The following is a 27,897-nucleotide window of genomic DNA, read 5'->3' on the forward strand; positions in this document are numbered from 1 at the left end:
AGTGCAGTGGTGTGATCTCGACTTACTGCAACCTCCGCCTCCCAGGTTCAAGCGATTGTCCTGCCTCAGCCTCCCAAGTAGCTGGGATTACAGGCAAGTGCCACCACACCCGTCTAATTTTTTGTATTTTTAGTAGAGATGGGGTTTCACCATGTTGGCCAGGCTGGTCTTGAATCCCTACCTTAGGTGATCCGCCCACCTTGGCCTCCCAAAGTGCTGGGATTACAAGTGTGAGCCGCCACGCCTGGCCTGTTTTTTTGAGGTAGAGTCTCTCTTGCCCAGGCTGGAGCGCAGTGGTGTGACCATGGCTCACTGCAGCCTTGACATCCTAGGCTCAAATGATCCTCCCTCCTCAGCCTCTGAAGTAGGTGGAACCTGACATACCCTACCATACCTGGCTAATTTTTTTTTTTTGAGAGACGGATATTTGGTCTTATTGTCCAGGCTGGAGTGCAATGGTGTGATCTCGGCTTATTGCAACCCCTGCCTCCCGGGTTCAAGCAATTCTTCTGCCTCAGCCTCCCAAGTAGCTGGGATTACAGGCATGCACCATCACACCTGGCTAATTTTTTTTGTATTTTTAGTAGAGATGGGATTTCTCCATGTTGGTCAGGCTGGTCTCAAACTCCTGACCTCAGGTGATCTGCCTGCCTTGGCCTCCCAAAGTGCTGGGATTACAGGCGTGAGCCACCTTGCCCGGCCCTCTTTCCACCTTTTTGTACCCATTAACCTTCTGCCTCGTCACTCCCCACTACCCTTCCCAGCCTCTGGTAACCATCCTTCTACTCTAGCTCCATGAGTTCAATGGTTTCAAGTTTTAGCTCCCACAAATATGTGAAAACATGCAAAGTTTGGTTTCCTGTGCCTGGCTTATTTCACTTTACATAATGACCTCCAGTTCCATCCATGTTGTTGCAAATGACAAGATCTCATTATGGCTGAATAGTACTCCATTCTGTGTATGTACCACATTTTCTTTATCCATTCACCTGTTGACAGACATTTAGGTTGCTTACAAATCTTGGCTATTGTGAATAGTGCTGCAATAAAATGGGAGTGCAGCTATTTTTTTTTGATAAGCTTATTTCCTTTCTTTTGAGTATATACCTAGGTGTGGGATTGCTGCATTGTATGATAGCTCTATTTTTAGTTTTTTGAGGAACCTCCAAACTGTTCTCCATAGTGGTTGTATAATTTTTTTTTTTTTTTTTTTTAGACCGAGTCTCACTCTGTCGCCAGGCTGGAGTACAGTGGCGTGATCCTGGCTCACTGCAACCTCCACCTCCTGGGTTCAAGCGATTCTCCTGCCTCAGCTTCCTGAGTAGCTGGGACTACAGGCACATACCACCACGCCTGGCTAATTTTTGTATTTTTAGTAGAGATGGAGTTTCACTATGTTGGCCAGGCTGGTCTCGAACTCCCGACCTTGTGATCTGCCCGCCTCACTCTACTAAAGTGCTGGGATCCAGGCATGAGCCACCGTGCCTGGCCTTAATTTTTGTATTTTTAGTGGAAATGGGGTTTCACCACGTTGGCCAGGGTAGTCTCAAACTCCTGATCTCAAGTTATCTGCCCGCCTCAGCTTCTCAAAGTGTTGGACTATGGGCGTGAGCCACTGCGCCCAGCTGGTTTTGTGTTTTGAGACAAAGTCTGGCTCTGTTGCCCAGGCTGGAGTGCAGTGGCACAGTCTTGGCTCACCGCAACTTCCGCCTCCTGGGTTCAAGCAGTTCTCGTGTCTCAACTTCCCAAGTAGCTGGGATTACAGGTGTGTGCCACGGAGCCCGTCCTAGCTTTTTGTTTTTTTGAGACAGGGGTCTCACTTTATTTCCCAGGTTGGAGTGCAGTGGTGCAATCACGCCTCATTGCAACCTCGGACCTTTCAGCTCAAGTAGTTTTCCCACCTCAGCCTCCCAAGTAGCTGGGACCACAGGCACACACCACACCCAGCTATTTTTACAAATTACTGTTTGTAGAAACAGGGTCTTGCTTGTTTGCCCAGTCTGGTCTCGAGCTTCTGGGTTCAAGCGAGCCACTTGCCTCGGCCTCCCAAAGTGCTGGGATTACAGGCATGAGCCACCATGCCTGGTTGATACTTTTTTGTGCACAGAGTTTAGGCCTCCATTGTCCATCCTGAACTAGGCTCTGGGCTGGGCCTCTCTCTTCATATTCAAATATTTAAAATGTTCTTTAAGACATGAAAGGGAGCACAGTCATTTTCTGCCTCCACACCCTGTCCCTCCATGTCTCCCAGTAGGTCTTTGCCTCTTCTGGGGGCCATCCTTTGCCTTCTGTCCATTGTCCAGACATCCTTCTTGTTAATTAGGTGCACCCTGTGTTCTTTGAGTACATAATGGTGTCTTAGCCTGAGAATGAACACCAGAACCGACTGAAGTTCACTCAGAGAAATCGGGATTGCTTCTGCTGGTGTGGCAAATCGTTTTGCACGCTAGCCCCTTGTCAGATTGGGAGTGCTGTCTGGAGCACTCCCTTGAAAGGAATTTTGAGCTTGCTGCCAGGGATTGGTTTAGCAGAGTTGGCCAGGGCCTGTGAATGGGGTGTGGTGGCTTCTTGGGAGGAACCTGGGTTAGTGGTAAGAGCGTATATGGCATTTGTAATCAAAGCACCAACAATTGAATGTCAGTTGAAAACTTTATGCAACTGTATTTTATGAACATGGTATGTGCATATTTCCCTGAAGTCTGAGTCCTCATCTGTAGAATGGTGTAGTAATGATCAGACTTGATAGGGAGGCAGCACTGTTTTTATAATATAAAATGGTGCATATGGGGATGGTGGTTTCTTAGTTTAGTTCATCACCTATGAGGAAGACGTCCTGAAAGGATGGTACTGTTGACTAAACTGGTGAATCAGAAAGACCTGGTTGAATTTGGGGGGAAAAACTTCCATAATATATTAAAAAATTATATCTGTTGAAATGAGGCTCTAATAAAAGATACAACATCCATTTTACTCCTTAAACTTTTTCCCTCAGAGTCTATAACCAAAGAGACCATCCTTTGACTTAGAAGTTCAGCAACTTACAACATGGCCGCCATTACAATCCAACTCCAAGGATTGCCAAGAGTGGCTCATTTTCCTGCTTGTGTGCCTTAGAGTTTTTCTTAACAGTTGGTTCTTTTTTATTTTTATTTTTTTGATACAAGATCACAGTTTGTCACCCAGGCTGGAGTGCAGTGGCACCATCTCCACTCACTACATCCTTGACCTCCTGGGCTCCAGGTCCCTGCCACCCCAGCTCCCCAAGCAGCTGGGACTACAGGTGCGAGCCACCACGACCAGCTAATTATTTGTATTTTTTGTAGATATGGGTTTCACCATGTTGTTCAGGCTGGTCTCAAACTCCTGAGCTCAAATGATCCACCTCCCTTGGCCTCCCAAAGTGCTGGGATTACAGGTGTGAGCCGCCGTGCCTAGCCTAACAGTCAATTTTTTTTTTTTTTTTTTTTTTTTTCCTTTTTTGAGACTAAGTCTCACTCTGTAGCACAGGCTGCATTGCAGTGGCACGATCTCGGCTCACTGCAACCTCTGCCTCCCAGGTCCAAGTGATTCTTCTGTCTCAGCCTCCCAAGTAGCTGGGATTACAGGCTCCTGGCACCACACGTGGCTGTTTTGTATTTTTAGTAGAGACAGGATTTCACCATGTTGGCCAGGCTGGTTTCGAACTCCTGACCTCAAGTGATCTGCCCTCCTCAGCCTTCCAAAGTGCTGGGATTACAGGCGTGAGCCATTGCGCCCAGCATAACAGTCAATTATTCACTTAATCTGATACCCTAAAATTGTTTGTGCTATAATTTTTCTCTCTCAGGATGTTTAGGTCTGTTACTTTCTTGTGTTACTAGTGTCACCTCAGAAATCATACAAAGGATACGACAGATTTGAAAATAATAACTAGAAACTCTAGAATGAAAAAAAAATACTGTTGTTGATAAGGTAACAGAATTTGTGTTCACTCTGAATAGAACATCCAATTTATTATTTTCCCCACTAGATAATAGGCTGCCTTGAGGGCTTTGCCATAATATATATGTGATGCTTAGCATTGTGCCTGGCATATATTTGTGGCATAATAGATTAATTTTTGAATAACTGAATGAATGAGTTAATGAATGTTATAGCGTTTATTCTACATTTTACTTGGCTGTTGATGTATGTTTCTTCCACTGGACTAATGTTGGGCACAGGGACCATGTCTTTTTTTTAAACAATTTTTCTGTTCAGAAAAAAAAAGGTTTAGCTCGCCCCCAGCACTCATTTAATTTTGTATAAACACCCTATGAGGCTGAAGCAAATCTGAGTGATTTTCATTGTAAAACAAAATAAAAATTGTTCTTGGAATTATTTCTAAACAGAATATCAGTATTGTCTATTTCAGAAAAATCGGATTGTTCAAATGAATCTTCGGCCAACAGCTGTTCAAGAGTGATGTCAACATCATCCATAGGAATGCTGTTTTGTAGGATTTGACACTTCAGCGATAGAGAATTAGTATATTTTGTACATGGAAATACCACCATTAAAACTGAATGCTGTAAACAGAATGTCTATCGTTTCCCAAATTGATATACTAGAGGAATGTGAAAATAATAATAAAAGCAAGATTTTTGTGGCAAACTTATCTCAGGATAAACGCTGCAGCTGCTAGGGCTGCTGGCAAGTATTCTTGGGACTAATGGGACAAGGGTTTAGAGTTGGGGTTCTTGCTCTGTCGCCCAGGCTGGGGAGCAGTGGCACCATCATAGCTCACTGCAGCCTTGAACTCATGGGCTCAAGCATTAACTCTCACCCCAGCCTCCCAAGTAGCTAGGACTGCAAGCATACACCACCAAACCCAGCTAATTGTTTTTTTTTGTTTTTTTGGACAGAATCTTGCTCTGTTGTCCAGGCTGGAGTGCAATGGTGCAGTCTCGCCTCACTGCAGCCTCTGCCTTCTAGGTTCAAACAGTTTTCCTGCTTCAGCCTCCCAAGTAGCTGGGATTACCAGCGCCTGCCATCATGCCTGGCTAATTTTTGTATTTTTAGTAGAGATGAGGTTTCACCATGTTAGCCAGGCTGATCTTGAACTCCTGAGCTCAGGTGAACCGCCCACCTTGGCCTCCCAAAGTGGTGGGATTACAGGTGTGAGCCACTGCACCCAGCCCAAACCTAGCTAATTTAAAATTTTTTAATAAATATAAAAATTAGCTCATCTTGAACTTTTGGCCTCTAGCAGTCCTCCCACTTCAGCCTCCGAAAGTGCTGGGATTGCAAGCGTGAACCACCATGACCAGCTTGGGACCATGTCTTAATCATTTTTGTACAACCCAGTTTCAATCAGAATGTTGGGCACATAGTAGGTGAACTAATTTAGTGAATTTCTTAGGCAAATAGGATTTTACAATAAATCTAATTTCCTCCCAGAATATATTTACCATATTTATTTGAATTGAAATAACAAGCATGGGAAGAAGTTTATTTTAATATCAGAACAGGACCATAGTGAGAGTCTGATTGAAACTTCCCTTTGATTTGCCCATTGAAATTGAGTCCAAATGAGAGGCATACCTGCCATTAATAGCTTTTATTTTATTTTAATTTTATTTATTTATTTTGAGATGGAGTCTCGCTCTGTCACCCACGCTGGAGTGCAATGGCGTGATCTTGGCTCACTGCAACCTCCACCTCCCATGTTCAAGTGATTCTCCTGCCTCAGCCTCCTGAGTAGCTGGGATTACAGGCACCCGCCACCATGCCCGGCTAATTTTTGTATTTTTAAGAGACAAGGTTTGACCATGTTGTCCAGGTTGGTCTCAAACTCCTGACCTCAGGTGATCCACCTGCCTCAGCCTCCCAAAGTGCTGGGATTACAGGCGTGAGCCGCCATGCCCATCCCCATTAATAACTTTTAGAAAAAATTTCCAAATACTGGAATATAGAAATTAGCCAAGTATCAGAAAACAGCAAATCAGATTATAATGTTTATTTATTATTATTTTTTGAGACAGAATCTCACTTTGTCACTCAGAGTACAGTGTGGTAGCATGATCATAGCTCACTGGAGCCGCAACCTCTTGAGCTTAGGCAATCTACCTGCGTCAGCCTCCAGAGTAGCTGGGACCACAGGTGCCTACCACCACACCTGGCTAATTATTATTATTATTTGTCTCATTATGTTGCCCAGGCTAGTCTTGAACTCCTGGGCTCAGTGGATCCTTACTCTTCAGCCTGTCAAAAATTGCTGGGATTACAGGAGTAAGCCCCCCACACCTGGCCTATTTTTTAAATTGTGAATCATTTTTACTGATTATTGTACGTTTACATAAAAGGACGTAAAATATAAACAGCTAAGCTATCACTAAGCAAAGACCCCTGTATCTTATCACTCAAGACTGTGCTATTAATGGTTTGCCGTAGAGTTTATATATCTTTGACTTTTAAGAAAGTTTAACACTGGCTGGGCGTGGTGGCTCACACCTGTAATCCCAGCATCTTGGGGGGCTGAGGTGGGTGGATTGCGTGAGGTCAGGAGTTTGAGACCAGCCTGGCCAACATGGTGAAACCCTGTCTCTACTAAAAATAGAAAAATTAGCTGAGTGTGGTGGCACTTGCCTGTAGTCCCAGCTACTCTGGAGGCTGAGGTGGGAGAATTGCTTGAACCCCAGAGGCCAAGATTGCCCCACTGCACTCCAGCCTCGGCGACAGAGTGAGACCCTGTCTTTAAAAAAAAAAAAAAAAAAAGATCTAATACTAATTGGTACTTTTGATCTCTTCCTAGACAATGCAAGGACCTTAGCTTAGTTCATTTCCAATCACACCTCCTCTTGATTATTTGCTGTTTTCCCCACTCACCTTTGTTGCCCAGGCTGGAGTGCAGAGGTGCAGTCTTAGCTTACCGCAGCCTCAACCTCCTGGGCTCAAGCCATCCTCTTGCCTTGGCCCCCCAGTAGCTGGGACTACAGGCATGCACCACCCTATCCGCTTAGTTTTTGTGTGTTTTGGTAGAGATGGGGATTCACCGTGTTGGCCAGGCTGGTCTCCGATTCCTGACCTCAAGTGATCTACCTGCCTCGAGCTCCCAAAGTGCTGGGATTACAAGCACCAGCCAGTTATTTCTTGATTATATGCTAAACAATGAGTGGATTATTCATGAGTCTAATTTTTATGGAGATGGAGTCTTACTATGTTGTCCAGGCTGATCTCCTGGACTCAAGCAGTCATCCTGCCTGGGCTTCCTTAAGTGTTGGGATTACAGGTATGAGCCACTGTGCTTGTCCGGATCCTTGAATTAATATTATTTCACTCTGATGTTTCTCCCTTGTTATATCTATTTCCAGGTTTGACTTGAATGCCTGGACAGATTTGTTTATTATTGATCATTGTCTTGCAATTAGTTGTTATTTTATGCTTACATTATGCTTACATTAGACAATTTGGGGGAAAAAAGGAGTGTGATAATTAAAGATATAAGTTACTGGCAAATCTAGGACCTAGTTTATAATCATTGTATGTTGTAGTGCTTTTTACCTATGATTTATACATGTGAGCACATTACAGATAGAAATGTCCGGGCACGTCCGGGCGCAGTGACTCATTCCTGTAATCCCAGCACTTTGGGAGGCTGTGGTGGGCAGATCACCTGAGGTCAGGAGTTCGAGACCAGTCTGGCCAACATGGTAAAACCCCTTCTCTACTAAAAATACAAAAATTAGCTGGATGTGGTAGCCGGCACTTGTAATCCCAGCTACTCGGGAGGCTGAGGCAGGAGATTCGCTTGAACCCAGGAGGCAGAGGTTGCAGTGAGCTGAGATTGTGCCATTGCACTCCAGCTTGCGTGACAGAGTGAGACTCTATCTCAATAAATAAATAAATCTCAATAAATAAATAAATAAAATAAAATAAAGAAATGGCCGGGTACAATGGCTCATGCTTGTGATCCCAGCACTTTGGGAGGCTTCTGTGGGAGCATCGCTTAAACCCAGGAGTTTGAGACCAGGTCGAGTAATATAGTGAGATCCTGTCTCAAATAAAAAACTAGATATTAATAATAAAATTGGAATTACAACTTTTTTTTTTTTTTAGATGAAGTTTTGTTCTTATTGCGCAGGCTGGAGTGCAACGGTGCGACCTCGGCTCACTGAAACCTCTGCTTCCCAGGTTGAAGCGATTCTCCTGCCTCAGCCTTCCGAGTAGCTGGGATTACAGGCATGCGCCACCAAGCACGGCTAATTTTCTATTTTAGTAGAGACGAGGTTTCTCCATGTTGGTTAGCCTGGTCTCGAACTCCCGACCTCAGGTGCTCCGCCTGCCTCGTCCTCCCAAAGTGCTGGGATTACAGGAGTGAGCCACCGCGCCCGGCTGGAATTACAACTTTTTAATACTGTGCTTTTCATTTAGTGTGATTCTGTGAACATTTTCTTGTCATTAACATTTTAAAAAATAAGATTTTAATGCTTGTATAGGATTCTGTTACTTGGCTTTAATATTCAGTCATTCTACTTTTGTTTCAAGTTTTCACTATTATACATAAGTCTGCAGTGATCATTTTTGGATACAACCTGTGTAAATTTCTGATCGTTGTTTAATTACTGTATCAGTGGGTTTGAATGTTCATAAGGATTTTTTTTTATTGAGGCTTTTAAAAAGGAGAGCTGACAATTACATTTTCAGTTGTTTAGATTCAAGCTGCAAGTCTCTTATTTGGGATCTGATAGATGACTTATGGGTGAAAAGCACTTTGAATTCCTGGAACATATTCAGGGGCCTAACACCACTTTAGAAATTGGACAGAAGTTGGATTTATTTACATGTGGAAGTAATCATTGTTAAGAACAAGGAAAAATATGTGACATCACAGGATCAGTTTGTAAATAGAACAGGAACAGTTTGCTCATGACATAAAAAAACAGACAATGAAAGCCCAAATATAAGTGAGCATTAACTGAATTAGAGCATAAGTGTGTCCCCTCTTTTGCATTTAGATCAACTGTGGGCATTATGTATTCTGCTCCTGGCAAGCCTGAGCGTCGTCTTGGTTCTCATTTGTGGTGTTTTATTCTTGGTTAGAATGGATGATTGAGTGATTGCCATTTTCGCTCTTTCAGGAAGTTCTTACCCAGTGTTGTTGGGGCTTTGACTCATGTTTGACCTTTTCTATCTGTCTGGGTTTAGTAACTACCATGGCTAATCCTACCCCCAACCCCTTTGCACAGACATAGGTCCTCATGGCTCCCCATTTTCTATTCACATCATTCATGGTGTGCCAGATTCCCATCCAACAATTGAGGTTTTATATAATAATAATAATACAGTAGATACGTGGTGGTTCACAAACCTTCTTATATTAGGAAAATTCCACACTGATTAAAAGCCACAGTGGTGAGTCATTTGTGATGTGTAATGAGCTTACCTGTCATATCTTTGTTTTATCTGTGTCCCCTCTATCTGGACAGCCTCGTGAAGAACCAGGGCACCTGGACAGGGACTTGGTCCCCCGAGAGAAAGAACACAGGGCTAGAGGTAGAGTGGGTGATAATAGTTACTACAGCATTTATGACACTGGCAGGTTTAGGACCCAGGACCCACTCTGGAGTAAGAAGGACACACTGAGCCAGCAGCCAGGACTCTGTTGTCAGATACCATGTGATGTGTTACAGAGATGGAGCAGGAGAGGGCAGAAAGGCATGTAAGTATCTGACAGCATCAGGCTGTCAGAACTCCAGTAGCAAACAGAAAAACAGGGCACACATGAATACCACAGGGCAAGTACAAAGAGGAGGGTTAGAGGCCAGATGGATAAGCTAAAAATAGGATTATCTGGACATCCTGCAGTACTTTCAGCACAGTGTATCTAAAATCGACGTCGTCATAGTCCTTCCATTGACCTTTTCCATTTCTGATAATGACAAGATACATCCTGTCACCAGGCTTGAAGTCTTAGGTCTTCTTTGCTTCTTTTTCCGTGTTCTTTGCTTATAGTCAGTTACTGTATCTCTAGTAATTCTGCCTCCATGTGGAAAGGTCTTGGGATTCCAACCTTGGCTCTCCCACACATAGGCCCTAAGATAAAGTCACTAAACCTCACCACCTAACATGGAAGAAGACCATCTCACAGGGTTGTCATGAGAATTGGAGATGAAATGCCCTATTACTTCTTAGCCAGACTATTGTAGGTGTTTCCAGGGTCAAAGGACAAAAATTACAACAATTTAGTTTAAAGATCTTAATTGGCTTTCTAGAATTGGGCAACACTTCATCTCATAAAATAGAGTATCCTGTGAGCTAAGCAGAGGAGCTTGGCTTTTTAGAGAGAAATGGGCTGAAGAAACCAGAAACAAAGAACTAAAAGCAGATGAGTCGTTTCAAAGGGACTTTTCTTGTAAGGCAGGGGCAGGAGGACAGAACAATACAAAAATAACATGGTTAGCATCAGGTGACTTCAGGTTATCTGAACCTGAGCACGGTGACTGCATTTTGGTTTGTAGTCTAGTATGTTGAGGCCCTATTGTGCAGGAGCTCAATCTGCAACAATGGCCGCCTATAATTTTTATTTGACACCAGATTGGATTCCTGCCTCTAATTTAGCCTTCCCACTTCTGCCAGTTTGTTCTTTCTAACAACATAGCTCTGATCATGTCATATCCTTCCTCAAAACCTTTATGGCATTTTCATTAACTATTAGAATTCCTATCCTAGTTTCGAGGCCTCTTCACCACCTGGCCCCATCCTACATTTTTGGTTCTATCCTCTAACATTTCCTTTTATACCCCCTGACCCTGGCGTTCCAGCCACATTGAACTTGCTGTCTTGAGGAGATGTCCTTGTCTCAGTGGCATTGCTCATACTTGGAATTGTTCTTTTCCACACCTCTCAGGCTCCAGATCTTCATCTTTTGAGTTCCTGTTCAAATGCTCCCATCTCTGTTGCAGGTCCCTGCAACCCCTGACTGTAACTCTCCTTAACTTCCATGATTCTTTCTCTGAACTCTTGTCACATTCATTGCTTTATGCTTTTTGTTTTTTGGGTACATGATGTATTTAACTTCATGTTCTGAGTCCTGGGGAGTTCTTCCTAAGCACTTAGCAAATATGTGTTGTAGGCAATTAGTAGCTATATATGATCAGTAGACTCCACGGGGGAATAATAAGCGGATTAAGAGTTGACAGGTCCCTAGGGACCGAGAGTGCAGGAAAGCACAGGCCTAAAGCAGGTGCCTTAACACTAGCTTTAGAAGATCTAGAAAACTAGTAACCAAGAGCTTTTAACATGGTTCTTGTTAAGGTGTGAAGAGGTAAGATAACTAATTTGAGTGGCTATTGTATGCCAGTCACCGGTCTAGGTATTTTATGTATATTCACTCATTTGAACTCTGGCCAGATGACATTCTTCCTTTCTGTAATATTACCCCTTGACCTCTATTTTTTTTTTTTGGAGGTGGGGTTTTCGCTCTTGTTGCCCAGGCTAGAGTGCAATGACGCAATCTCGGCTCACCGTAACCTCCGCCTCCCAAGTTCAAGCGATTCTCCTGCCTCAGCTTCCGGAGTAGCTGGGATTACAGGCATGCACCACCATGCCCAGCTAATTTTGTATTTTTAGTGGAGACGGGGTTTCGTCATGTTGGTCAGGCTCATCTTAAACTCCTGACTTCTGGTGATCTGCCCACCTTGGCCTCCCAAAGTGCTAGGATTACAGGCATGAGCCACTGTGCCCAGCCCCGTTGACTTCTTGTTACACTTAGAATAAAATACAAAGTCAGGTGGTGGCTCGCACATTTAATCCCAGGACTTCGGGAGGCCGGGGCAGGAGGATCACTTGAGCCTGAGAGTTCAAGACCAGTCTGGGCAACATAGTGATACACCCCATCTCTAATTAAAAAAAACAAAACAAAACTCCATAAGTAGCCCTACAGGACCCCAGACTCACACTGTACGACTTCCTCACCTTTCCATCTTCTCTGACCAGCTCCTTACCTCTGCTCCCTCCTCTAAAGTTTTTTGCCCATGAATCCCAAATTTATGTTTTTTCATTTCAGCTTTAAAACCCTACCCTATTATGATAACAATAATGGAGTACATTGCCCTTGTGTGGTTCTTCATACTTTTTTTTTTTTTTTTTTTTGAGATGGAGTTTCGCTCTTGTTGCCCAGGCTGGAGTGCAATGGTGCCATCTCAGCTCACTGCCATCTCCGCCCCCCGCCGAGTTCAAGCGATTCTCCTGCCTTGGCCTCCGGAGCAGCTGGGATTACAGGCACACGCTAACATGTCCAGCTAATTTTTCTATTTTTAGCAGAGATGGGGTTTCACCACGTTGGCCAAACTGGTCTCAAACTCCTGACCTCAGGTGATCCATCTGCCTCAGCCTCCTAAAGTGCTAGGATTACAGGCCACCATGCCCAGCTCTTCATAATTTTTCAAAGCACATTCCTCTTATTTCGTTTGATCTTATTTCAGTTCACAATTTTCCACATATCTTTTCTCAAAAATAAGAGTATAGAAGAGTTGGGTGCAGTGGCTCACACCTGTAACCCCAGCACTTTGGGAGTCTGAGGCAGGCGGATCACTTGAGACCAGCCTGGCCAATATGGTGAAACGCTGTCTCTAATAAAAATACAAAAAATTAGCCAGGTATGGTGGTAGGTGTCTGTAATCGCAGCTACAGGCTCCTACTGAGGCGGGAGAATCACTTGAACCTGGGTGGTGGAGGTTGCGGTGAGCCAAGCTTGCGCCACTGCACTCCAGCCTGGGCGACAGTGCGAGACTCCGTCTCAAAAAAAAAAAAGTATAGAGGGATTGAAATGCCAAGAAAACTTGACAGTTTATCAAATAACATCTTTGCCATACATCTTAATGCCAGTTGTGGGACTGGCCTGTGGCTCCTTTAAGCCTTGGAGTTGTAACAGAAAGTTTTCTTCAGATGGTTTTGTTAATCACACTGTTTAAAATGTGCTATGAAATTTCTTGGATCTTTGGAGAGAAACAAGATACTGTTATAATAATTACTGTGGAGATGTTACTGGAAAGGGGATTCAGACCCCAAGAGAGGGTTCTTGGACCTCGTGCAAGAAATAATTCAGATTGAGTCCATAGAGTAAAGTGAATGTAAGTTTATTAAGTAAAGAAACAAAAGAATGGTTACTCCATAGGCAGAGCAGTAGCTTGGACTGCTCGACTGATAATACTATAATTATTTATTCATTATATGCTAAACAAGGGGTGGATTATTCATGAGTTTTCCAGGAAAGGGGTGGGCAATTCCCGGAAATGAGAGTTCCTCCCCTTTTCAGGCCATATAGGGTAACTACCTGGCGTTGCCATGGCATTTGTAAATTGTCATGGCGCTGGTGGGAGTGTCTTTTAGCATGCATGCTAATGTATTATAACTAGTGCATAATGAGAAGTGAGGACAGCCAGAGCTCACTTTTGTCACCATCTTGGTTTTGATGGGTTTTGGCCGGTTTCTTTACCATCACCTGTTTTATCGGCATGGTCTTTGTGACCTGTACCTTGCGCCGACCTCCTATCTCATCCTGTGACTTAGAAGGCCTAACCTCCTGGAAGTGCAGCCCAGTGGGTCTTAGCCACATTTTTCCAAGCCCCTGTTCATAATGGAGTCGCTTTGGTTCAGATGCCTTTGACGGAGAAGGTAACTTTTCACTATATATTCTTTGTACAGTTTAGGTGTTTGGTTAAACACATGCTTGTAGTATCTGTTTAAATTAGTTATATGTATATGTATACTCTAGGAAGTGGCTCTTCTCATTATTACAATTTTTTTCAAAAAGCAATCAGCTTTTATTTGACAATTTGGAAAATACAGGAAGAAAAAAAGTTATTCCGGCCAGGCGCGGTGCCTCACGCCTATAATCCTAGCATTTTGGGAGGCCGAGGCGGGTGGATCACGAGGTCAGGAGTTCAAGACCAGCCTGACCAAGACGGTGAAACCCCATCTCTACTAAAAATACAAAAATTAGCCGGGTGTGGTGGCAGGCACCTGTAATCCCAGCTACTCGAGAGGCTGAGGCAGGAGAATCGCTTGAACCTGGCAGGTGGAGGTTGTAGTGAGCCGAGATCGTGCCACTACACTCCAGCCTGGGTGACAGAGTGAGACTCCGTCTCAAAAAAAAAGAAAAAAAAAGAAGTTACTTCGAATCCTACAATAATCCTGAAATAACCAATTGGGATTGTCATTTAAAAATGAACTTTTTTTTTCTTCCCCTGAGACAGGGTCTCACTCTTTCACCCAGGCTGGAGGGCAGTGGCACGATCTCAGTTCACTGGAACCTCTGCCTCCCTGGTTGAAGTGATTCTCCTGCCTCAGCCTCCTGAATAGCTGGGATTACAGGCATCCACCACCACGCCGCAACTAATTTGCATTTTAAGAAATAGGGTTTCACCATGTTGGCCAGGCTGGTCTCGAACTCCTAATCTCAAGTAATCCACCCACCTTGGCTTCCCAAAGTGGTGGGATTACAGGTGTGAGCCACCGTGCCGGGCCAAAAATAAACTCTTGAATGGATGTTCTGTAAAACATTTACACTTCCTTTAAACAGGTATTTCCAAGTATGTGGATTTTTGTTTATTTGGTTTTGAGGGAAGGTCTTACTATGTTGCTCAGGTTGGAGTGCAGTGGCGCATCAGCTCACTGTAGCCTCAAACTCCTGGGCTCAGGCGATCCTCCCATCTCAGCCTCCTGAGTAGCTGGGACTATAGGCGTGCACCACTGTGCCTGGCTCATTTTCTTGTTTGTTGAGATGGGGTCTCACTGTGTTGCCCAGGCTTGTCTTGAACTCCTGGGCTCAACTGATCTTCCCACCTCAGCCTCCCAAAGTGCTGGGATTACAGAATGAGCCACTGTGTTCAACCCAAATATGATTTTTGTGGTAGGATATGCCATTAGTTAGTGTTGTTAGTAAGAGGCTTTTCTCTGTGTATCTTCACTCCATTTGAGAAGAGTGAAACATAGAACTGTGCCATAAGTTTCTGAACTTAGAATAGTAAAGAAGTAACAAGCCAGTCTTGGCCTGGCCCAATGATGTGCACCTGTAGGCCCAGCTACTTGGAAGGCAGAGGTGGGAGGATTGCTTGAGCCCAGGAGTTTGAGGCCAGCCTGGGCAATATAGACACCTTGTCTCTCAGCAGACAACAACCCAGTCTTAGCTGGTGCCTCACTTAAACTCTGCAATCCTTGCTACCCCAGCCCCATCAAAGTTAACATGTGTGTGTATTGTCCAGCAGTGACAGGAAGAATAAAGGAAATAGAAATGAAGAGGTAGAATGATCAGGATTTTGCAGTTGGTTGAGTGTGCAGGATAAAGATGGTAAACTCAGATGATCAAGTTTCATATATGGACAGGAGACTTGTAGAGGTTAGGTTTTGGAACCTAAATTCCTGGATTCAAATCCCATCTCTACAGCTTGGTAGTTGTTTGTTCCTGGGCAGTGTTTTTTAACCTCTGAGCCTCAGTTTGCTATGTATAACATGGGAATAATTTAGTACCCACTTCGTTAGGTTATTGCAGGGCTTAAGAGAGATTCCACATAAAGCACTTAGCATAGTGCCTGAATGTTTTTCATCAATTATTAATAGCGAGGCCATTTTTTAAGTTAGAGAACAAATAAGGAGGGCAGAAGTGGGAGATGTTAAAGAAGGTGATTTTCATTTAGAGGAGCTGAGTTTAAAGTAGCCAAGGGCAGTACTCAGAAGACAGGACTACTGGCCTGGCCTGGCCTGGCCTGGCCTGGAAAGGGTTATTGCAGAAGGATGATCCTGGATCCACTATGTAGCTTTGCATTCATTCTCTGAAACTGCTTCCTAGATGGCTTCAAAGCTCTCAAAGCTCCACTAGTTTGAACCTGTAAAATGTTTGATTAACTGAGACAACTTGGGTTGCTTACCTTTAGCTCTAGAGTGTAGCTGACTCACTGGAAAGTTTTTGTGCTTTTTCAACCACTGGCGCCAGGGCTGATGCCTGTGTTTGTGTGTGTTGTTCACTGCTCTATGGTGCCTGGGCCAGGGGGAATGAGGTAAAATCCTGCTGTTGTCTTCACTCCAAGCCTTGTGCACTTGGCTGCAACTGAATGGGCTGGCAGCATTTCTGCCTTGGGAATGTTTATCTGCTCCCTCGATGGGTGGGGCTTAGTGTTGAGAGTCAAGCCACTGAAGAAGTTGCCTGTGGCCAGCCTGACTCCATGTGGTCAGTGTAATTTTCTATTATAAGGATTGTATCCTGGGGTTACTTAAATTCTTTTTTTGTTTTTTTTTTTTTCTTGTTGCAGATCATCAATGCTGTGGTACTGTTGATTTTATTGAGTGCCCTGGCTGATCCAGATCAGTATCACTTTTCAAGTTCTGAACTGGGAGGTGACTTTGAGTTCATGGATGATGCCAGTAAGTAGTAGATATTTGGGTATTTTCAAGGGCAGGGAATCTGACTGCCAGCACTTCCTATTAAATTACAAATATAGACTTGTGAGTTCATTTGAGCTGATATATAACTTGTCATTGCAAATCAACGAATATTTGTGTGCGTCTAACATTCTGTCTTCTAGGTGCAAGAGTCTAAATAAGATCTATTTTCATCTTATGTTAACTTACCCATTTAAAAAATGATTGCATTATCATAGACTTTCTACCCTGGGCCTTTTGGCCTTTTTTGAGAGGAAGAGGTATAAATGCCAGGAAGGAAGGTGAAAAGGCTTGTGCTTATCTCCTTGTGTCTTCTATTATGTTTCAGTATTTATTTTTATTCTAGGAGTGATCCTTTTCCATTCTAGAAGTGATGTTGCAGATTATTTGGGGGAATTTAGGGCCTTTTCCCAGTGAATGGAAATATGTACAGGGATGTGGATGTGGGGTAAGCAGGGAGGAAGCTAGGCTCCCAGCTTGAAGATCACTGCAGCCTCATCATTTTATAATCATTATGCCGAGTCCATGCCAAAGGAGAGGAGTAGTGCTGTGCATAATCTCCAGCAGAAGATAGTACAGATTTATTTCTCATTGGCTTCGGAGAACTTCAAGTGAGTTTTTCTTAAGAAGTGTTGGAGCAAAGTAAGAGGGGAGAGAGTGGCTCAACATGCAGTTTTAGAGATTGGAAGCATTCGAAAGATATGGTGAGGGCTCTTTGTTTCTCCAAGTAAGGAAAAGCTGTTCAGTGGTTTTAACTAAATGCATGAACTGATATATGCATTTAAGATCCCTTTTGCTGCTGAGTAGGGTACTGGGTGTGTGAGCACAGAGCCTGGGAGAGTGGTATTGGGGATACCACCTAGGCTGCACTGGGGATAGAGAACAGGGAAGGATTTGGCAACTTGCTGTTTTGGGCAGCGAAGGAGACGGAGGAATCAAAGATGACTTCTGCTTTCCAGTTTTAGGAGATGACCTGCATCTTAACTGAGCTGAGAAAGTCTGGAGTCAGGAGGTGGGAACAGACCTGGGGGAGAAAAATAGACTTTAATTTCGGTAACTAGCTGAGCACAGTTGTTTGGAATTGATATGGTTTGGCTGTGTCCCCACCCAAATCTCGAATTGTATCTCCCAGAATTCCCCTGTATTGTGGGAGGGACCCAGGGGGAGGTAATTGAATTGTGGGAGCTGCTCTTTCCCTTGCTATTCTTGTGATAGTGAGTAAGTCTCATGAGATTGAGGCCGAGGCTGGCAGATCAGCTGAGGCCAGGAGTTCGAGACCAGCCTGGCCAAGGTGACAATACCTCATCTCTACTAAAAATAGAAAAATTAGCCCAGTGTGGTGGTGGGTGCCTGTAATCCCAGCTACTTGGGAGGCTGAGGCAGGAGAATTGCTTGAACCCCAGGCAGCGGAGGTTGCAGTGAGCCGAGATCGCGCCAGTGCACTTCAGCCTGGGCAACAGGTCACTTTTGCTTTTTCTTCATTCTCTCTTGTCACCGCCATGTAAGAAGTCCCTTTCACCCTTTGCCATGATTCTGAGGCCTCCCCAGCCATGTGGAACTGTAAGTCCAGTTAAACCTCTTTTTCTTCCCAGTCTCGGGTATGTCTTTATCAGCAGCATGAAAGCAGACTAATACAGGAGTGTAGGCTCCGAAGCCAGAAGAGGTCAGTTTGAGTTCTGACACTGCCGTGTGTTGAAGATGCTAAACTTGAGCTAGTGACTTATCATTGTGTGCCTCAATTTCCCCCTCTGCAAGATAGGAGTGACTTTACAACCACATGATTTAAATGATAGAAAGTAATTACAGACTGGCCACGGTGGCTCACACCTGTAATCCCAGCATTTTGGGAGCCTGGGAGGGTGGTGGGGATCACTTGAAATCAGGAGTTCAAGACCAGCCTGGCCAACGTGGCAAAACACCATCTCTACTAAAATCTACTTGCCTCAGAGTTGTTGTGAGGATTAAATGAGTTAGTGCGTAAAACATGCTTAGAATGGGGCCTGGCCCATAGGAAGTGCTCAGTACCTTTTGCTGTTTCAGCTACTATTATCTAGATTGTTATGGCTGGAACATGTGAACCATCTTAAAGTGGAGAGGTTACAAAGGTCAGGCATGGGAGTCTGTAGCCCAGAGGAAATATTTGGACTGAGATTATAGATTTGAGGATATCAGCCCAAAAACTGAATTTCTGTTAGGGAAAGAGTAAAAAGAAAAGGCAACGGGGCCCAGAACTGAGCCCTGAAGGAGCTCCAACTGTAAGAGGCCAGGAGGAAGAATGAGAGAGTAACTAACTGGTAGTGAAGTAAACAGAGAACCAAGAGATGCTTTCTAGCCATCATCTTCCACCACTGTTGTTTCATAACATGGATTAAGAAGTTGGGGCATTAAAGTTACTGCAGAGATAACTAAAAAAAAAAAGGAAAAGTTGGCATTATATTATCCTGGGATTTGAGATCCTGATTAGCTGGGATTATAGGCATGTGCCATCACATGGCTAATTTTTGTGTTTTTTGTAGAGATGGGGTTTCGCCGTGTTGCGTAGGCTGGTCTGGAACTCTTGAGCTCAAGTGTTCCACCTACCTTGGCCTCCCAAAGTGCTGGGATTATAGGCATGAGCCGTCACAACTGGCCAATTTTCATAATTTTCAAGCACAATTTGAAGTAATTAATTATTCAGGCTGGGCTCAGTGGCTCATGCCTGTAATTCCAGCACTTTGGGAGGCCAAGGCAGGCAGATCACCTGAGGTCAGGAGTTGCGAGACCAGCCTGTCCAACATGGCAAAACCCCATCTCTACTAAAAACACAAAAATTAGCTGGGCATGATAGACACCTGGTAATCCCAGCTACTCAAGAGGCTGAGGCAGGAGAATTGCTTGAACCTGGGAGGGGGGAGTTTGCAGTGAGCCGAGATCGCGCCATTGCACTCTAGCCTGGATGACAGAGTGAGACTACATTTCAAAAATAAAATAAAATAAAATAAATAATCCATCTCAAGGATTACTAATCCTGTCCACACATGAGTTAAATATGGAAAGCTGTGTCCAATAACCTTTGGCCTATGAGCTTATTTATTAAAGGAGACCAAAACACATGTAAAAGAAGTTTAAAAAAACAGATTCAGGTGAATATCCACTTTTCTGTACCTTTGTAACCACGTGATTTAAATGATGGAAAGTAATTACAGACTGGGTGCGGTGGCTCACACCTGTAATCCCAGCACTTTGGGAGGCTGGGGGTGGTGGTGGGTGGATCACTTGAGACCAGGAGTTCAAGACCAGCCAGTTCAAGAACATGGCAAAACCCTGTCTCTACTAAAAATACAAAAAAAGTAGCCAGGTGTGGTGGCGTGTGTCTGTGGTCCCAGCTACTTGGGAGGCTGAGGCAGGAGAATCGCTTTAACCCGGGAGGCAGAGGCTGCAGTGAGCCGAGATCATGCCACTACACTCCAGCCTGGGCGACAGAGCAAGACTGCATCTCAGAAAGAAAAAAAAAAAAAAGAAAGTAATTACAAACTATTCATTCAGTCCTTTCAAATATATAAAATAGGAGAGAAACCACAAAGGCACTGGAATTAACATCCAGGACATTATAAAACAATTACTATTTTAAAGTCTTAAGTACCAGCAAGCCTTTCAGGGTAGCTAAATTAAGCCTATCATGTCAGATAGTTATTACCCAGCTTAATCTCTGGTAATTAGAATAAGGCATGCAGTGTTGCTACCAGATCCAGATAGAACCATAGCATTATCATTTACAACTTCTTTTCCTAACCTCAATTGCCTTAGAAAAGGAATCCCGCTACTGGAATTGTGTAGCTTTAATCTGAGGGGAAAGAAAGCAGAGTGACATGAATTTAACATTAATTAAATATTTTTTCTGGAAGAATTCATATGAGTATAATGGGGTTATTCAGAATAGACAGAGTAAGAAATGTTAGACCAGGTGCGGTAGCTCACATATGTAATCCCAGCACTTTGGGAGGCCAAAGTGGGTGGATTGCTTGAGCTCAGGAGTTCGAGATCAGCCTGGGCAACACAGCAAAACCGTGTGTCAACTAAAAATATAAAAATTAGTCGGGTGTGATGGTGCGTACCTGTAATCCCAGCTACTTGGAAGGCTGAGGTGGGAGGATCACTTGAGCCTGGGTGGCAGAGGTTGCAGTGAGCCAAGATTGTGTCACTGCACTCCAGCCTGGGTGACAGAGCCAGACCCTGTCTCAAATTAAAAAATTACGAAAATTAATATAGCAATTTTATCTTGATATCTTTTTACATTGGTGACAGCTATCTGAAGATTTCATCCAGCCAGACAGAGCAGAACTCTTTCTCACTTTTGCAGTTGATCCTTTCCATGATCTGGTAGAAGAAAGCTAAATTCCTATTTATATTGAAATGAGGCATATAGGAGAATCTATTGGAATAAAGAAAGAAAATATAAGAAAATGAGTTTAAAAATTTATTTTTGAGGCTGGGTCCCACTCTGTCACCAGGCTGGAGTGCAGTGTCGCACACAATCTGGGCTTACTGCAATCCCTACCTCTTGGGCTCAAGCGATTCTCCCACCTTAGCCTCCCAAGTAGCTGTAACTAGAGGCATGAGCCACCATGCCTGGCTAATTTTTTGTAGAGATGGGGTTTTGTCATGTTGCCCAGGCTGGTCTCAAACTCCTGAGCTCAAGCAATTCGTCATTCTCGACGTCCCAAAGTGCTAGGATTACAGGCATGAGCCACCTTACCCGCCCTCAATTTTTTCAGTGTTATAAAAATTGACTATACTGGGAAAGAATGTGGAACTGGCATAGATTGGAGGAGACACAATTAAATGCACTGTGGGATCCTGGATTAGATTCTGGAAAAGAAAAAGGACATTGAAGGGGGGAACAGGTAAAATTCAAATTAGTTGTACAGTTTAATTAACAGTGTTGTACCAATGTTAATTTCCTGGTTTTGGTAGTTATGCTACAGCTAGGTAAATTGTTAATAGGGGAAGCAGGGTGAAGGGTATACGTGAATTCTGCTGTGTTTGTAACTTTCCTATATGTCTAAAATGACATCAGAATAAAAAGTTAAAGCACAGGTAGTTCAGTCCACTGACTTAGAAGCTCAAAGAGTAATGTTTGAAAAGCATGTATGTGTGGCATATTGTGTTACACACTCATATCCCTGAGTAGAAGTAGACTTCATGGAATTTTATTTGTGAAATTTTGTTTGGCAAAGAATTATAACATCAAGTGCCTGTACTATGCATAATATGAAACAGGGGTTCATCCATATTTCTAATTAATTTTGTGGTAGATTTGTCTTTCTGGTCAAACTTACTTTCTTCACTGGGCAGACAAATTTAGCCTGAAGAAAGAAATGGCCAGATAAGTTGTCAAGAAATGATGGCTACTTATATATACAGTCACCTGATTTAGGCTAAAGACACCACTACATTTATTGGAGAAAGGATGGTCTTTTCAATAAATGGTTCTGGGTGAAATTGATAAGAGAAAGACAGACACCTCACTAAAGAAGATATCCATAAGAGAATATTCTCCACATTGCAAGTTATAGGGAATTGTAAATTACAGCTACAGTAGTAAATTACCGTGCCCCTTCAAAATGACCAACATTAACGCAGTTAACAATACCACCTATTGGTATTGATGCCAAACAGCTGGAACTCTCAAATCACGGCTGGGAATGTAAATCACGCCAACCACTTTGGAAAACTAAAGCTAAATATACATCTACCCTATGGCCCTGCATTCCACTCCTTGATATACGTACACTCCAGGAGTGAAGGCTACACAACTCAGTCCTAGATATATACCCTAGGGAAACAGGTGCTTCATAAATCTGTCGTCAGCCATGTATAAAAATGGTCACAGTAGCTTTATTTATGATAGCCAAAAGTTGGAAACAATCCAGATTTCCAATGGCAGAATGGGCAAAAATGAAGCAATCAGAGATGAAATGATATAAGCAAAATGGGTGATGAGAATTAACTGTACTGTGTGTATGCTTATATATGTATGTGCATGTTTTGAAGTTTTGATAATGAAAACTGAGAAATAGGAAACAGCAACAAAAAAGAATGATGAACCTGAGGAGGCCTGCCTTTCCTGATGGCTCTCAGCATCACAAACTAAGGCTCATCTCGCTCTGGCATTTGGAAAGGGCCCTTGGCTGCCTACCTGCCCTCTTCACATACCCCAGACTAACTTGGCAGTCTGCACAGCTTGCCGGCTTGTGCATAAAGATCCTGACAGCCTTGAGGAAATAGAACTACAGCAGCAGGGGAAGCTGAGCCAGGGGAACCATCCTGGCCCTTTATTTTCTTTACTTTTGTATTTTATTTTTTGAGACAGGGTCTTGCTCTGTCGCCCAGGCTGGAGTACAGTGGCACAATCTCGGCTCACTGCAACCTCTGCCTCATGGGCTCAAGCAGTTCTCCCACCTCAGTCTCCTGAGTAGCTGGGACCATAGGTGCGTACCACCATGCCTGGCTAATTTTTGTATTTTTAGTAGAGACGGGGTTTTGCCATGTTGCCCAAGTTGGTCTTGAACTCCTGGGCTCAAGCGATCCATCCACCTTGGCCTCCAAAAGTCCTGGGATTGCAGGAGTGAGCCACCGCGCCCAGCCTGGCTCTTTATTTTCATCAATCTGCCCTCCCATCCTTTCAAAAAAAGTAGCATACTCTACATCTTGACTTTTTTTTAAAGGATAAGTAAATTAATTATTTGGATTTTTTTTTTTTTTTTTTTTGAGTCGGAGTCTTACTCTGTCACCCAGGCTGGAGTACAGTGCTGCTATCTTGGCTCACTGCAACCTCCACCTCCCAGGTTCAAGTGATTCTCCTGCCTTGGCCTCCCGAGTAGCTGGGATTACAGGCATGCACCACCTTTTGTGTTTTTAGTAGAGACAGGGTTTCACCATGTTGGACAGTCTGTTCTTGAACTCCTGACCTCAAGTGATCCACCTGCGTCGGCCTCCCAGAGTGCTGGGATTACAGGCATGAACGACTGCGCCCGTCCTAAATGTTTATTTTCAAGGAGACTTTTTGCAAAAGTACGCCTTTGTATGTATGAGAAGACCACTAGAGTTGGTGAAGTCACTTGGATCATCTAGGCTAGCCATTTTACTATTCTTCTCTAGAATTGAAGAATGGATGGAAAGCCATGGTTATTGGAGTTGGGAATGAGTCACCTAGATTTAACCTCTGTGAGGAGCAGTGACATTTGGACTAGGACTACCACCAACCCAAGACAACCTCAGAGTGGGAGGCACCCTCACTCTACTTCCCTCCTTGTGATCTCATTCCCTCACCAGAGGGCGGAGGGCAAAAGAGCTGTATGTTGATAGCACAAACAAATCACTGCCTGTGGCAGAGAACAGGGCGTTGAAGAATGGATTTGGAACAGCACCAGAAGCCAGCTGGTAGAGCCACTCCACTACTTACCTTGATGTTCCACCTAACCAAACTGTGTACATTTCCCTACTTTGCCTACAAGAATACTATAAAAAGCTCTGCTAATGTCTTACTGAAATCTTAGGATCTTATATTAGTCAGGGTTCCCTAGAGGGACAGAACTAATGGGATATATTTAAGGAAGTTTATTAAGGAGGATTGACTTATATGACCACAAGGTAAAGTACCATGATAGGCCATCTGCAAGTTGAGGAGCAAGGAAGCCAGTGATGGATCAGTCCAAGTCCCAAAACCTCAAAAGTAGGGAAGCTGACAGTGCAGCCTTCAGTTTGTGGCCAAAGGCCGGAGAGCCCCTGGAAAACCACTGGTGTAAGTCCAGGAGTCCAAAAGCGGAAGAATCTGGTGTCTGATGTTCGAGGGCAAGAAGCATCCAGCACGGGAGAAAGATGGAAGCTGGAAGACTCAGCAAGTCTACTCTTCATCTTCTCCTACCTGCTTTATTCTAGCCAGGCTGGCAGCTGGTTAGATGGTACCCATACAGATTGAGGGTGGGTCTTCGTCTCCCAGTCCACTGACTGAAATGTTAATCTCCTTTGGCAACGCCCTCACAGGCACACCCAGGAACAATACTTTGCATCCTTCAGTCCAGTCAAGTTGACACTCCAGATGCATTAAGCCTACAGAATCCCCTGGGTCTGTTGAGGTCCTGTTTGCCACTGGCTAAGAAGGAGTTAGATCAGCTCTGGTGTCCAGTATTCCTCCTTTCATGCTCTTAACGTGCTCACCGGCTGCTTGTCCAATGCATTTTATTGTTGTTGTTTACATTTTAATGTTTTTGAAATCAGGATGTGATTTGCAATTTAGTAGAGATTTAGTATGCAGATTATGTTTTCCCCTCTAGATCTCTGTCGAAAAAATGCAAAGCTTTTAGAGAAATTGCATGTACAATGAAAACCAATATTATTTTTCTCATTGACAATAATTTGTTCTGCCAGATCTAGGAAAAGCAGTTTTAAAAAACCAATAGTTTGGGGTTCATTTTTATAAAATTATTTCTTATTAAATATTGAGTAGGTATAAAAGAATATTTATAAAATATTTATTACCTGTAGCAAATAATGGTGCTACAAGCAGTTGTGTACCTGCCAAGTTGGTTTAAGATATTTTTGTCCGGGTGCGGTGACTTATGCCTGTAATCCCATAGTGACAATGCCCAGGCAATTGAAGCTGCAATGAGCCATGATCACACCACTGCAACTCCAGATTGGGAGACCAAACAAGACCCTTTATTTACCAGAGATTGACTAAAGGAAAAAAGAAGTTGAAGGCCGGACATGGTGGCTCACGTCTGTAATCCCAGAACTTTGGGAGGCCGAGGCTGGCAGATCATTTGAAGTCAGGAGTTCGAGACCAGCCTGGCCAACATGGTGAAACCCCCGTCTCTACTAAAAATATAGAAATTGGCATGGTGGAGCACACCTGTAGTCTCAGGTACTTAGGGGGTGAGGTGGGAGACTTGCTTGAGCCTGGGAGACTTGCTTGAGCCTGGGAGACTTGCTTGAGCCTGGGAGACTTGCTTGAGCCTGGGATGTGGAATTTGCATTGAGCCAATGTTGTCCCACTGCATTCCAGCCTGGGCGACAGAGTGAGACTCTGTCTCAAAAAAATAAAAAGAAAAAAGAAAAAAATAAATAAAATAGAATGAACCAGATGATATGGCTGTCTTAGAGCAAGCAAGAGAGTGGGACAAGGTGAGGCGAGATTAGAGAGGTAGACTGCTCTGGAATAAAGAGGAACATCGTGGCCTTGATAAGAAATGAAGGTTTTATTTTTATTTATTTATTTTTTTGAGATGAAGTCTCGCTCTATCGCCCAGACCGGAGTGCAGTGGCGCGATCTTGGCTCACTGCAAGCTCTGTCTCCCAGGTTCATGCCATTCTTCTGCCTCAGCCTCCCAAGTAGCTGGGTCAGCAGGTGCCCACCACCACGCCCGGCTAATTTTTTGTGTTTTTAGTACACATGGGGTTTCACCATGTTAGCCAGGATGGTCTCAATCTCCTGACCTCGTGATCCGCCCTCCTCGGCCTCCCAAAGTGTTGGGATTACAGGCGTGAGCCACCGCACCTGGCCGGAGTTTTTATTTTAAATAAGATCGGAAGCTGTGAAGACTTTCATTAGAGCTTTAAGGCACACATGAGTTTATAAAATAGAAGTTAGACACCTATATGTCTATAAAGTAATACCTAATTCATTATTTATATAATCCAGTGGGCCAGAAGAACAAACATTAAAAAAATCTGTAAACCAATATCCCTTTTTCTATTTTGAAATAATCTCTTAGTATAAAGTTTTTACTAACTTTATACTAGTTTATTTACAAAATGCCTTTGAGAAGAGACTGAAAGTATTCAGTGGATCCACTACTGATTGTCTTTTTTAAAAAAAATTCTTTTTAATCTTTCGGCAGACATGTGCATTGCCATTGCGATTTCTCTTCTCATGATCCTGATATGTGCTATGGCTACTTACGGAGCGTACAAGGTAAGCAGCTTGCAGTAAGATGCTGGCCTTTTCCTTGGTCTCTTACATGTGTAATCTGTGCTGCTGTCTATAGTGAGAAGTGACTTTCCAGTTTTCTGTTAAGAGTCTCTGTTTAAATCTCTCGTTTGTATTATGTGGTACTAGGAAAACCAATATTATACTGGAAATTTTTTTTTTTTTTTGGGAAGACGGGGTCTCACTCTGTCACACAGGCTGGAGTAGAGTGGTGTGATCTTAGCTCACTGCAATCTCTGCCTCCCAAGTTCAAGTGATTCTCCCACCTCAGCCTCCAGAGTAGCTGGGACTACAGGTGTGTGCCACCACACCTTGCTGATTTTTGTATTTTTTAGTAGAGACGTGATTTCACCATGTTGGGCAGGCTAGTCTCGAACTCCTGACCTTAAGTGATCCACCCACCTCATCCTCCTAAAATGCTGGGATTACAGGTGTGAGACACCACACACAGCCAGTCCTGGAAATGTTCACTGAAGCTTATTTGTTGACTGCTTATATTTGGCATACTGGTTTCCACCATGACCTGGGTTAATGAATTCCAATTTTTCCATTTCCTTTCAGATTAATAAAATACTTCTTTGAATTTAACAAAATATTGTTTTATAATATTGAACACATTAACTTTCTATTTTCTGTTCTGTTTAGCAACGCGCAGCCTGGATCATCCCATTCTTCTGTTACCAGATCTTTGACTTTGCCCTGAACATGTTGGTTGCAATCACTGTGCTTATTTATCCAAACTCCATTCAGGAATACATACGGCAACTGGTACGTGGACCTCTTACTGCTCCTTTTCATTAATTCTTTTCATTAGGGAAGCTGGTTAAGTAAGGGATGTGTAGAGATACACAGACATTAATTTCAGGATTTTTAGCTTGCAGCTGAGTTACTGATAGGAAATTTCTTTCTTTTTTTTTTTTTTTTGAGGTGGAGTCTTGCTCTCGTCACCCAGGCTGGAGTGCAGTGATGCGATCTCGGCTCACTGCAACCTCTGCCTCCAGGGTCTCAGCCTCCCAGCTAGCTGGGATTATAGGCATGTACCAACATACCTGGCTAATTTTGTATTTTTAGTAGAGATGGGGTTTCACCGTGTTGGTCAGGCTGGTCTCGAACTCCTGACCTCAGGTGATCCACCCATCTTGGCCTCCCAAAGTGCTGGGATTATGGGTGTGAGCCACTGTGCCTGGCCTGATAAGAAAGTTTTGAGGGCCGGGGTTATGATTGGTGGCAGTGATGGTGGTGGTTGATGTGCCTACCTAAATTATAGTCCAGTTACTAATAGTCTTATTTGGTAAAATGTAGTTTTCTCAGTTATCAACAAAGGATAGCTTTTTTGCCTTTGCTAGTGTGTTGAAAGTGGGACTCTGCTCAAAAACAAACAAAATAATTAGCTGGGAGAGGTGGCACACGCCTGTGACCCTAGCTACTCGGGAGGCTGAGGCAGGAGAATTGCTTGAACCTGGGAGGTGGAGGCTGCAGTGAGCCGAGATCACGCCACTGCACTCCAGCCTGGGCAATAGAGTGAGGTC

At 43.6% G+C, this 27,897-nt stretch overlaps 1 protein-coding gene across 1 annotated transcript in view; it reads left to right on the top strand.

Moving 5' to 3' along the window:
- Nucleotides 1-27,897, top strand: part of LAPTM4B (lysosomal protein transmembrane 4 beta) — a 76,803-nt gene that overhangs the window by 13,237 nt on the left and 35,669 nt on the right. Inside the window, 3 exon segments of the mRNA XM_003951305.3 lie at nucleotides 16,269-16,380; nucleotides 26,280-26,353; nucleotides 27,014-27,136. Of these exon segments, the coding sequence (XP_003951354.2) occupies nucleotides 16,269-16,380; nucleotides 26,280-26,353; nucleotides 27,014-27,136 (309 nt within the window).

This window comes from Pan troglodytes, chromosome 7, assembly GCF_028858775.2.
Source record: "Pan troglodytes isolate AG18354 chromosome 7, NHGRI_mPanTro3-v2.0_pri, whole genome shotgun sequence".
In the NCBI taxonomy this organism is placed as follows: Eukaryota; Metazoa; Chordata; class Mammalia; order Primates; family Hominidae; genus Pan; species Pan troglodytes.